Source organism: Arachis duranensis, chromosome 1 (genome assembly GCF_000817695.3).
Source record: "Arachis duranensis cultivar V14167 chromosome 1, aradu.V14167.gnm2.J7QH, whole genome shotgun sequence".
In the NCBI taxonomy this organism is placed as follows: domain Eukaryota; kingdom Viridiplantae; phylum Streptophyta; class Magnoliopsida; order Fabales; family Fabaceae; genus Arachis; species Arachis duranensis.
In genome coordinates this window covers 89,482,185-89,494,630 of record NC_029772.3, presented here as the reverse complement: position 1 = coordinate 89,494,630, position 12,446 = coordinate 89,482,185, and the positions used below count along the sequence as shown (strand labels likewise).

The window sequence follows — 12,446 nt, the reverse complement described above, 5'->3', positions numbered from 1 at the left end:
TGGTTCAGGGATATCTTATAAACCTCGTGGAATGTCTTGATGTTAATGGTTTTGTAGTTGCCAACTGGTCATATTTGGCATGTTTCGATAAGCTCTATAGCATAGTTGTGGATGTGTTCTTATAGGATGGTTGTGTGTGTATAAATTGAATAAACAACATAAGCAATGAAAATGTATCATGTAATCTTAGCATGTAAACTACAGTTGATCTTTCCATATAGTGAGCATCACATTTCATATGAATAAAAACTAGGATACATAACTGCATATATCTCTCACCAAGCAAAATTAAAACTGCAGCCTATGGTGTGGGATGTTTAGGAGTTGGATGAGTTGTTACTCCATGGTAATCTGTATGGTAGACAAGATCACGAGGAGGAACGTAACCGTCGCTGGTAAGTATTACTTCCATGGAATCTTCTTTGGCCGGGTTACTTTCCATTGCCTCATCTGCTGCCTGCATTTTATTAGCAGTATTATAGAATGAATATCTGGTTTTTGCCTTATAAGAATGAATATGCTGCATCCTGTATCTGATATAAACTGAACCTTTGGTTTTCACTCTTTACAGTCTTAGGTAATTAAACAGGCACAAACATACCTGGATTTCATGGTGCATGTGATCTTGGGCAATGCCTGAAATACCTAACTTCCGAGTTGGCATCACATCTTGAGAATAGCTTGTGTGTTGAGAGAGAAGTAGGGAGAATATGAGAAGGCAGTATAGGAGGAAGATTGAGGAACTCATCGTGTGATCACTCTGAAAATTAAGGTTGCCACCCATAGGGCAAGTTATTGCATTACTTTAAGAAGGCATTATATAGAAGAGCATGCCAGAGAGGTGAGAGAGTATGCAATTATTGGTTGAGGAGCTGGGGAAACATGTCTGAACCCTTGTGTGCCCACGGTTCTGTTACTTGTGTTGGACTAGCCTGCCTATTTTCCTTTCAATCACCCTTTTTACTCGCTCCTCTCTCATAGTATATGGGTTTTTCTTTTCTTCTCCTGATATTACAGTCAGAGCAGGTAAACAAAGCAAATCAGTTCATTTCACGTGCACGTCTCGTGCCAAAAGAAACCAATCACACTGCTTATGATCAATCCCATATTTTGTCGTCAACAATAAATACTAGTTGTGATATGCCACCCCTTTGGCTGCTATATTTATATTGATCTCTCACCCTCTCATTGTCTTGCAGATTTTGTTGTGATCTTAGACACTTGTTGATTGCTGCCATATCCGTTTGTACCTTCATTTCATTTTCAGCAAGATTATTGAGCTTCCGGCAACCAGCATATCCATTCAATACATCATCCTAAATAATTCTAATTGGAGTAGAGAAACAAACATCGGTTTGACGGGTGGCTATAGTTTCATAATTAAAAGCAATGTGTCACGAATCAAATTAACTTACGTCATCAAGCCAATACATGATTTTATCTTTATTTCACACACTACTAATTCAAACAAAGCATGATCTCCAAATCAACAGTAGTTTATGTATTGAAATTGAGGAGCTAGATAGGATCATGTTTGTACTAAAGTTGTGGCGCATGTTCCGTTAAAGGCATTTCAATCATGCTGAAAAATTGATGAGTAGCATAATGATCGTCTGAGTAAAAGGTTAAGAGTGGAGCAAGTAGTGCATGAAAATGACCAGTTTGGATGTACTTGCTTCTAGTTCATGACTTTCCATGACCAAATTCAGAAAGAGTATAACCCAAAATCAGAGCAACATAGGCAGGTTCACGCTTGGAATCTGAAACTAGCAGACATGTTATGTCCACTTTGGGTCCACACCCACATGGATCATCAATTTTTTTTTTTGTTAGACGGATTAGACAGCTTTCAATCCTAGACATTACAAATTCACTTACCCCACACAAATACAATATTAAGGATTCTATCCACTACTTAACACCAGCCAAATTTTAAACTCGGGTGTACTAATTGCAAAGTATAGAAGATGATCACTAGACCAAGCCCTTGCGTGCTATGAGTTATCAAATTAAGGGTGCCTTACCTAACGGGATAACAATAACATGAACCCTCATGGCCTGAAGTGACTACACAACTAAAATGATCAAACTTAATTTGGATTCAAAATGAATACTATACTAGTATATGACCCCGGAAAAAGAAAAATGGAGAACTTGCACTTGTTCTTTCCTTTTGAAATGTTATTGTCCTTACACAACTTTAACACCTTACATTTTCACAAGTGGGGTTATCAACTTCATTCAAGGTACACTCATGAGTCATGGGGTTCTTAGGTTAGGCCCCACTGACCCAAAAACTCCCGAATTGATGAAATGAAATACTTGTACTTAAAACTTTGGTAAGATATCCTCAGGTATGATATAACATTTCTCTAGTAAAAAACCGGTGATAAATAAATGGCACGGTAACAGTAGTAGCAACTAGCAACGGTAGCTCGGCACAAAACTGAGTTTTGCGGGCTACAACAAAAACTGTCGCAAATAGTTAGGATCGTACGTGTACGTCGCTTTACCTCTGCCGCCAGCTGCTTCAATAAATGAATGCTTTTTCTGCCAAAAGTTTAACCGCTATTCTTATTAGGGATAGGGATAGGGATTAGGGGAACCTCACCCTCTTAATCTAATAAGGTAATATATCAATTTTTAATATGTGATTAAGGGCTATTTATTAATACAATTAGAGAGAATAGTTTTGATCAATACTCATTCAAATAATGAAGAGAATCATTATAAATGAAAAATTTTGACTAAAGTGACCGTAATGAATGTCTTTAAATTATTTGTTAGAAAATCCTTAATTAAATAATGATAACTGTCGAATAATGGGTACACATGCCTTTCAAATTTCAATGTTAACCCAAAATCAGTTTTGCCTTTGGCTTGGGTAACACTGTTCAGCCGTTTCTTGAGTACCGAATAATTTGACTACTATATGGAAACGCTAAACCTCCATCAGTATGGTCCAACCTCAATAATTAACAATTAAAACTTAATTACTAATTAGCATTAAATTAACATTCTGTTTCACTAAAATGCCCCTCATTCTCTATCTTGCACATGGAAAGCATGCCTTCTAATATGGGAATATTGCTATTGCTACCGCTACCGGGACCAATGTTCGGTTAAAACAGTTACATAGCATCTTTCATTATTTGGTTTTAATTTTTCTGTTCAAATTTTTTTCTGTTTAATACTTGAAATATTATTATTTGTGTCATTGTGTGACAATAAGTACGTCAATAATATATTTTTGACGTTAATTTAATGAATAAAAGAAAAGTTAAGAAATGTGATCGTGTTCGAAAGAAAATTATTTGATATTAAATCGGTAAATACAGTGTTTTAACTTATAGGTAGTAGCACACCTAACCTTTACTTTAATTTACTATTTATTTAATTAATTAAATTGGTAGTCTAATAATAAGACTAAGAGTCTTGTATGTATGTGATTTTTGAAAATTGAATGATAGAGTTGAATAGAAGGCAATAACTTAGCGTCAGTGACAAGTATTTATACCCATAACAGCTTATTAGACCCCTATTATTTTACTCTCTGTTGGTGATTATGATGTTATCATCTACTAATAATAATAGAGTGATGAAGATGGAAGATGATGCAGAAGAAGAAGAAGAATGCATGACTGGGCTTTCTCTTGCTCTAGTGCCAAACAAGAAGAAGAACAAGCCTCTTATGGTTTCCCTTCATCAGAAGAAATTCTGTTCTACTCATCAGAGAATCGATGATGATGGAGGACACCACCACCACCACCATCACAACAACAAGAAACTCAGGCTTACAAAGGAGCAATCAACCATGCTTGAAAACAGCTTCAACCAGCATACCACTCTTAATTCAGTATGTATTTATATTCTTAAACTAAATCCACAAATAAATTCCTAAAAATTTATATTTTAGACAGATTAAATTTTGAAGAAAAAAATATAAATAAAGTCTTTTACAATCATAAAAATAATTATCGTAAAAGACTTTATTAGTATAGTTTTTTTTAATTCATTCAGTATTATATTTGTTGCACTGCGAAGCGATCAACTTGATAATTGGTTGCAAATGCAGGCCCAGAAAAAATCACTTGCTGAAGAATTGAATCTAAAGACAAGACAAATTGAAGTTTGGTTTCAGAACAGAAGAGCTAGGTTAGTGAGGATGAGGTGGTTAATTAATAATTAAGAAATAGTTGAATTAATTTATGAATTATTTTGATAATCAGGACGAAGCTGAAACAGACGGAGGTGGATTGTGAGTTGTTGAAGAAACGGTGCCAAAGTTTAACAGATGAGAACCGAAGGTTGAAGAAGGAGTTGGAGGAAGTAACTGCTGCACTCAAAGCTACAACAACAACATCGCCACCATCATTATACATTCAACACTCCAAAGCTTCACCGGCTACCACTCTCACTATGTGTTCTTCATGCCACAAACTGCTTATTCCAAATTCAAATTAAACCCACTCAATAATAGAATAGATTAACTATACCTAGCTAGGTCGCTGCTTCTCTTTTTTAGTTCATTATAATTTACAATGCAAGTTCATCAAATCTTAATTAATTAATTAATTCATCATCGTAAGTGTTTGAATGGTTGAAAGTTGAAACCCAAAAAGAAGAAAGAATTCCCATAAGTGAGTCCATTAATTAGAATGAAACTAGGGTTCGATTCAAGGTTGGAATATTGAATGAATCTGCGGAGCTAGACAACATTTCGTTATATAATGGTCATCCATGACGCACCATCCAGCTATGTATTTGTTAATGTTGCAAATACTAAGAGTAATATATGAAATTAGTCTCACATTAAAAAAATAAAAAATATATTTATAAAATAAAAAATTCATTAAGTTATTAAATTTAGTACTAAACTATTACTAGAAATTAAAGGATTGAAAGAGAAATTCATTCCATGTGAAAACGTGTTAACTATTTCTATCTTGATGTCATGTCGAAACCAAGTCCTGTTAATTAATCTTTGACTTTGATTTTCTGTTTGACGAGTTTGCATTATAATGACATGTATATAACGTATGCCGGCTATATAACTCTATATTACTTTTCTCTTAGCTTATATCTTTACTCTTTAACAATAACAACTAAGATTCTATTGGTATTAATCTTTGAAAATCTATATCAATTAAGCTAGTGATAAGTTACTAATAAATTGTATATTATATTATTGGTGCGCTTATATTCGGTTATTGAACCAATTCTGCATTAGTTGGTCCAAAACCATAAGAGTGGTTACCAATTAATTAAGCTAAGTGCCAATACTTCTAATCTAAAAATATAATAAAATCATTACCAATAGATTTAAGATGAGATTACAGTATTATACACCATACATACATATGCATGGCGGTGCAAAAAGGTAATAGAGAAATTTCATAAGCGCGTTTTAGTGGGGTCATGGGCTAGCTAACCAAGGTGGATTAAGAATTGTTCCCTATCCCAAAACACCTATAAAATACTAAAATCAAAGAGACCAATAATATGAAACTGCACCAAAGAATAAGGTAGTCAAAATATCTGTATCTTTCTAGTTTTCATCCTAAGTACTAAATCCCCTTATCAGATCCTATTATTAATTAAAAATTAGAAGAAAACAAATTATTAATTAAGAAACTTTTTTTCCTATACATGCTTTTAATATTGACCCCTTTAATATAATATAGACATTAATGAAAGAGCTTAAAAACATTCTATTTTTTGTTTCTTAAGCAATTCCTCTAAGAGTGCATGTGGTTGACATTTTTTGTTATACAAAGAAGACCTCACCAATTCTATGGGCATATTATTATATATAATTTTTGTACTATACTATATATTACTTTGTCAACTAATACTATATTTGAAAAGGACCCATAATTATTTAGTTGACCAAGCATAAGTAGTTTCAACTGACTACAAATAATTAAACATTCTGCATTTCTGCCAACTTTAGCCCAAAAGATGAGCAAGCGTTACAAATTAAGGTCTTAAACCATAATTAATTGATATAGCTAGTGTCACAATGACCATTATGAATTGGTTTATAACTTAAATAGTAGCAGTAGCATATATACTTAATCTTCTTGTGTAAGTATTAACCATTAGTTATTACTGTCATGTCATAAACAAGTACACTGAATTATTAAATCTTATAGACTAGTTAGTAGTAACTCAAAAAGTTATGATTTACTGATATGAACGCAAAATAAAAAAAAAACGTAGGCTTGAAATTAATGAAATAAATTATGGACATATAAAAAATTTAAGTAAAATTGATAAAGCATATCAGGACGTGATATTTACATGCATATTTTTCATGCTGAGAAAACCATCTCCTGTCCTTTTTGCATGTGTCTACTTTTTTGACACATAAAATTCCATAGATTTCGAAACCATCATGTCCCCATAAAAGGCATGAAGAATGGCTATGGCTGGTTTAAGCAATTGTCGAATTTCAATAATGGGTAAGGAGGCATATAGGATAAGATACTTGAACCTTATCCAATGGTTTCTGCCATTAACTGAATTGTTTTTTCGTGATGGACTAAATTATTTTAAAATATGTTTAGGAGGATTCATTAAATATCACTATAAAAATAGTTAAGAGTTTCAATATAATTATGTCCGTGGAATTTTTGGAAAAAGATAAACTTGACCAAATCGTTGAACAAGGATTCTTCCAACATGATTATCCAAGGACCCATTTCCCACTGAACAAAATTTCGAGGCTGATAGCTTGGGATTCAAGCTAGGTCCTCCTTCTCTGTTTAACGCTTTTAAGTTTTAATTTGACTTTTTCCCTTGTACAACGCCACATTATCATAAATGCTGTTAAGCCATAATGATGATGAATTATTAGATTATTTTATCTATTGAAAAATCACTTCACCATGTTGAATATAAAATTGGATTTTGTTATCTGTGTCCTAACAATATTGATTAAGCATATTATAAAAAAATATTTTAATATTATTTATTGTAAAAATAATTTTTTTAAATTTTTAATTCATTAAATATATCAAAAATATTAAAATATTTTTTTATAGTATGCTTAATTAATATTTTTATAGCACAGGATAGTAAAATTCTATAAAATTTTACCATTGATTAATAAGGTGATATTGGCTAAGACATATACTAAAGATAAAAATTAGTTAATTTGTATCTTAAAAGGTACATGTTAAGAGTACATTAATAAAAAATTTTAAATTTTAATGTATTAATTTTTTTTAAAAATTAATTTGTTAATAATTTTTAGTCAGATATTTTTTTATGGTATTTCTAAAATGTGCTCTTAGAATATAAGTTAGTAAAATCTTTAAAAATATTATCAGTACAAATTTTTAAATTTTGTCTTATAAATATACACAAACATATTAAAACTTAAATTTTATTAATTTTTTTAATTTATAACATTAACATGTTAGCTAAACCTTAATATGAGAATTAAATTCTTATAGTAAATTTATTTTAAAATTTTGATATTTAATGAATTTCATTTCAAACTTTATATGATTAATGAAATATAGTTGGCCTCTTCTTTTTATTTTCAATACATGGGTACTTTTCAATTGAATAATAACACAAACAAGATTTGGCTTGCTTCATGGAAATATGAATACATAGGCTCATAAGATTGCGTTGAAAAATTAGTATGGTTCCAGAAAAAGTCCGGTTTTGACATTTAACTCTCTGAACTTGACTAGATGCTTATAGTAATGATATAATAATGGCTATATTGCAGAGAGTGACCTCTGCGCACCAAGAATTTAGTCAACTTTGCGAAAACATTGAATCAAATTATTGAATACGTAGACATAGGATCACAACTTAGATTTGAGTATAGCCCCACCAAAAATCGCTACCCTCCTACCCATAATGATGCCACTTAACGCAATTTGATATTGGTCTTGTATAACAAATAGTTTTTGGTAACTTGTTAAGATTTTTAAAAGAAAAAATAAACTTTTATAAAGGGCATTAAATATTTTGATATATACATAAAAAAACTTTGAAATATACATCTTTAACTCCTCCTTTTTAAAATAAAATGTATTGTTGAGTTTTTGCAACTTGTGTTTACTCTCCTTGGCTGTCGTAGCAGTCATGTTAATTTGATGTGCAACATTTTTGGATTCTTCCCAAGGCACAACTGATTAAGTCTAAATACAGATGTTATATTGTATCTATAAGTAAGATCAGATCTCAAAGGGTGGTGGGTCAATATTGCAAGATTTTTTTTGTCTAGTAAGCTCCGATTTGTTAAATTTTCTGTGAAAAAATATGTGCATAAATATTTTATTGTGTTTAGTAAATAAAGATATTTATATTTGTAGTTTTTAAAAATTAAGTGTGTTTTTTACAAGCATTTAAAGAGGTATCTTTTAAAATTAATTTGTATTTATTAAAATTAAAAAATTTAATATAAACTTATATATTAATAAATATTTAAATTTATGCTTAGTTAAATTATTGATTCCAAATTTTAGTTTTCACTTATATTTATCATCATCATTTTAAACTTTGAAAATAACTTTATTGAATACAAATGTTAATAATTTGTGTTTATTAAAAGCCTTTTAAGTCAATTTAACAAATACATGATATATCTAGTACAGTTTTAGTAACAATTTTTTAAAAATCAACTTTAATAAGTTATTTTTAAAAAAGCAAAAAAATTAGTAAACCGAGACGAATTGCCTAACAAATCAATTTAAATAAAATAAGAGTCCTGCTAAAGAGCCAATAGAATAAGAGTCTTGACCTTTCGGAGCTCTGATACCATGTCATGATATCACTCATCCCAAAAGCTTACGCCGATGGAAAAAAGTAACACTAATGGTTATATCTCTAATATTAAATCGAACATCCCTAAACCTCAATTGTATAATTGTACAAATATTCCATTGGCTCCCTATACTTCCTTGTAAAATAATAGTGTAGTGTAAACAGATGAGCATTTCTATATTCACACCTCATTTTAACAAACCTTTTTGCCATTGATTTAACATAATTTTATAAGTTATGCAGGTCAATATAACAATGATGTAGATTTAGCAATGTACAACAAATAACATTCCTATATTTGTATAATTGTATCAAGAGGATTCAATAGATGGAAGCAAAACCTAGACATATACAAGAAGAAAGTCCTCTCTTGTTTCTTCCCTTGTTTCCCGCACAAAAATGTTGAACTCTCTTTGAGTCTTGAAAGGAGGATGGTTTGAGTTAACTCCTTGAATTGGCTTGTTGGAGAACAAGGTTGGCATAAATGAGCTCATTCCATGCATCAGGGACCCCAGGAAGACACCAATGGCTACAGTCCTGCCGCCTTGTTGAGACTCTTTTTAGGCCAGTGACGTTCCGGCCATAAACCGATGGATGCCCGTCCTTGCGGAAGTTGGTCATCCTTGTGACATTTAGTAATGTTACTGGAAACTTCATTCCCTGAATTGCTTCCTCCACTATCTTCATTTTCAGGGGATAGTTATCTAGGATGGACCCACTAAGAACTGGTTCAATTTCACCATTGCATGACCCACCTGAGTCCCAATCTCCACCTCTGTTAACGATTCATATGCAGTGAGATATGATTCAAAGAGCAGATGGTACTGGTTTCCAGTAAGTTTTTTCTTTCACATGAACCTTTGTACAGAGAAAAAAAATTACCTGAAATGGGCAGAAGAATATCCACGATAATAGACAATTTGTTTCTTTGGATTGATGTTATGATCGATCCATTTTGCCCAGGTCTTTATTGCCCTTCTGTATGCCTCAACTGCATCAAATTTTGGATAAAGTTGATCGCCTTCTTTGTAATAATTTACCCTGCAAAAATGTAGAATGTTCCCTGAAACACTTAATCAAGTTAAAGGCCAATGAAAAGAGGGTTATGATTTGATTCGCATACAAACCCTCGAGCAGTTTTTCCATGAGTCCACCAGTGACCAGTGTTAAAGACAAGAATGTCAGCCTTCTTCCATCGGCGAAAAGTCTTGTCAATCCGATCTATTGACAATGTAGGATTCGAGCCGCCTTGTGCCTTAACTCGAACTCCTTCCCTCACAAGGAAATGAGATCTCACAAACTCCACAGTACAATTATAGTCCTGACCCCAAGTGTTTCAAAATCTTAGCCCAGTAAACAGCATTGATGGTGAAAACCAGTAATTCATTCTGATGCTGAGCTCAATAAATATACATGTACAAAGGCTGAGTTGGCATAACAGAATCCTAACTAACTAACTTAACTATCTTGATACCTTTGTAAATACAGCCATCATTATCACCAACTAAAATAACTACCTAACTAATCACAATTATCTAATAGAGTACAAGTAGAGAGAGAGAGAGAGAGAGAGAGTTTACCTCAAATTTAAAAACAAAGTAGCCTCTTCCTTTTGTAATTTTGTATCCATGAATCTCATACATTTTAGTCTTATCTTGAAGGCCTTCACGGAGCATGCACAAGATGGATTCAAATTGGTTCCTGTTCATGGAATCTCCAACCAGCATGAGTCTTTTACCTCGGAGTCTTTTCAAGAAGTCAGTGGGACTAAACCTGGGAAGATCACAGCCATGGGGCTTCCAGCGCCACTTGGTGTAGTCAGAATCCTTTCTACCGTTGGCCTGGCAATCGTAAGCCTCGTCCACGTAAGGGCAACTACTAGGTTTGTAAATTGGGTAATTCCCTTCATCTTTAACCCAGGTTCCACTGTACAAGTCGCAATCTAATTGCTTCTTCACCGCTCCTACCTCATCATCAGTATCACTGCTATCGTTATCACCGTTGCTTCCATTCACTGTGTTTTCGTCTTGGGCGTCGGATTCTGCTTGAGTGTCGTCAGTGTTATCGACTGAGATTTTGGTGTCGGTGTCGGTGTCGGTGGGGGTGGCGACGGCAGACTCGGCTTCGGGTTCGGTTTCGGTTTCGGGTTGAGTTTGGGTGTTATTGGGAGGGTGGACGTGGATGGAGAGCGGAGGAGGGTGGAGAAGGAGGAGATCTGAGCGGAGGGTGAGAGCGGGGTCGCGATTTCTGAAGAAGAAGATGAAGAGGAATGCTGATAGGAGGAACAATGTGAGGAAGAAAAGCGTGGAAACAGAAGGACGGTTCTTATGAGAAGAAGAAGAAGAAGAAGAAGAAGAAGCCATTATTGAGAAAGAGAAGAAACATGTTCCGTTCCGTGAACTCAGATGAAGCTACCACAGGGACAATGCAGAGTGTAAAGTGCAAACACAGGCACCGCTATTTTTCTTTTCTTTTCTTTTTTTTTTTTGGAGGGGGGTTGGGGATGATGTTAGGCCCAACTTCCATTAACTCAATAGGCCCAGCCCATTTTCCTTAGCCACTAAAAGTAACTCAAATTTTTACCAAAAATATTTACAACAGCCCACGAACAAAAAGAAATGTTTAGTTAAAATTTTCCTCCATTTTCCTCATTCTCTTTAGTATAAAAAAATTTTCAGACAGTATTGGTCGCTGAAACCTTTGTAATTACGATGCTAGTATTCCTAAATGAAGGTATAGAGGAGATCATATATATGAATTGGAGATATGACTTATATGAAGATGGCAAAAGTCATGCTGATTTCGATGATGTGAAAATATCAAAACACAAATCCTTGGATAATTGACTAAAGCCGGCACTTCGAAATTTGTAAACCGAGTAAAACAGTAGAAATAAAGAATCCTAGTATCTTTTTCGTTTTAATATTAAATTAGTAAAAATATTGCTAAATGCGTGTAACAAAAATAGGTGTCTAAGGTCTAAGAGGAGTTATTATTATGGGTCAAATGGGTGAACGCTGACCTGTGTTAGCTAGCGTTCCCTTTTTGTTGTAATTAGCTTTTGAAGAGAAGCGTAAGACAAGATAGCAAGATTTGTAACTAACCTTGTTGTTTCAACTGAAATGGCCGCCTTTAATGAAGCACCAACTGTCATTTCATCTCATTTGCATTCACATTCACATCTATCTTCACTATCATACAGTAATAATAACCTTACTCACATATAAACTAATAAATTAATTGTTTAGTTACGTGTTTGTTTGCGTATATATATAGTCACTACTACTACACAAGACAAAGCAGGGAAGAGCAGAACCCCAAAATATGTCACTTCCATCATTCATGAGGGAGGGAGCAAGAAGACTTGCTTTGAAAGAAACCGATGATTTGATTCAATCCAATTGAATTGAATGTATGGCACAGTCAAAACCAGCCATTAAATTCCCATTTTTCCTTTTTCTTTTGTCTCACATATAGAAAGAGAGAGTGTCAGCTTTTCAAGTATGGCCCTCAAATGGAGCAGCACGTGGGTGGAGGAGACATGCATATACACAAGAAGGTTGATGCATTGTTAGTGTTAATGTTAATGTTAAAGTGTTAATGCTTAATGCTACAGGGCTACAGTACCTACCTGTCTGCAAAAGTGTTAACTGTCAAAG

General features: G+C 33.4%; 3 protein-coding genes across 3 annotated transcripts; 1 reads left to right on the top strand and 2 right to left on the bottom strand.

The window, feature by feature from the left end:
• Positions 1 to 146: 146 nt before the first annotated feature.
• LOC110281428 (uncharacterized) lies at positions 147 to 1,029 on the bottom strand. Its single transcript, XM_021143650.2, has 2 exons — positions 602 to 1,029; positions 147 to 457 (listed from the first exon to the last, which is right to left on the bottom strand). Exons 1-2 carry the CDS (start codon positions 782 to 784, stop codon positions 302 to 304), a joined length of 339 nt encoding a protein of 112 aa, XP_020999309.1. The 5' UTR covers positions 785 to 1,029; the 3' UTR covers positions 147 to 301.
• A 2,576-nt stretch (positions 1,030 to 3,605) lies between these two features.
• Positions 3,606 to 4,507, top strand: LOC107458480 (homeobox-leucine zipper protein HAT3-like). The gene is made up of 3 exons (XM_016076693.3): positions 3,606 to 3,856; positions 4,076 to 4,155; positions 4,230 to 4,507. The coding sequence occupies exons 1-3, from the start codon at positions 3,638 to 3,640 to the stop codon at positions 4,462 to 4,464; spliced, it is 534 nt and encodes a 177-aa protein (XP_015932179.3). The 5' UTR covers positions 3,606 to 3,637; the 3' UTR covers positions 4,465 to 4,507.
• Positions 4,508 to 8,999: 4,492 nt separating this feature from the next.
• LOC107496529 (protein trichome birefringence-like 5) lies at positions 9,000 to 11,210 on the bottom strand. Its single transcript, XM_016117804.3, has 4 exons — positions 10,368 to 11,210; positions 9,915 to 10,108; positions 9,670 to 9,828; positions 9,000 to 9,562 (listed from the first exon to the last, which is right to left on the bottom strand). Exons 1-4 carry the CDS (start codon positions 11,148 to 11,150, stop codon positions 9,229 to 9,231), a joined length of 1,470 nt encoding a protein of 489 aa, XP_015973290.1. The 5' UTR covers positions 11,151 to 11,210; the 3' UTR covers positions 9,000 to 9,228.
• Positions 11,211 to 12,446: the final 1,236 nt, after the last annotated feature.

Bases quoted from the DNA above. Each gene is read 5' to 3' on its own strand.
- LOC107458480 (XM_016076693.3), top strand. From the start codon at position 3,638: ATGACTGGGCTTTCTCTTGCTCTAGTGCCAAACAAGAAGAAGAACAAG. The intron at 3,857-4,075 runs GTATGTATTTAT...TTGCAAATGCAG, and splicing joins AGCATACCACTCTTAATTCA to GCCCAGAAAAAATCACTTGC. The intron at 4,156-4,229 runs GTTAGTGAGGAT...TTTGATAATCAG, and splicing joins TTTCAGAACAGAAGAGCTAG to GACGAAGCTGAAACAGACGG.
- LOC110281428 (XM_021143650.2), bottom strand. From the start codon at position 784: ATGGGTGGCAACCTTAATTTTCAGAGTGATCACACGATGAGTTCCTCA. The intron at 458-601 runs GTATGTTTGTGC...AATAAAATGCAG, and splicing joins ACATGCACCATGAAATCCAG to GCAGCAGATGAGGCAATGGA.
- LOC107496529 (XM_016117804.3), bottom strand. From the start codon at position 11,150: ATGGCTTCTTCTTCTTCTTCTTCTTCTTCTTCTCATAAGAACCGTCCT. The intron at 10,109-10,367 runs GTAAACTCTCTC...ACTTGGGGTCAG, and splicing joins ACTTTGTTTTTAAATTTGAG to GACTATAATTGTACTGTGGA. The intron at 9,829-9,914 runs GTTTGTATGCGA...ACATTTTTGCAG, and splicing joins CATGGAAAAACTGCTCGAGG to GGTAAATTATTACAAAGAAG.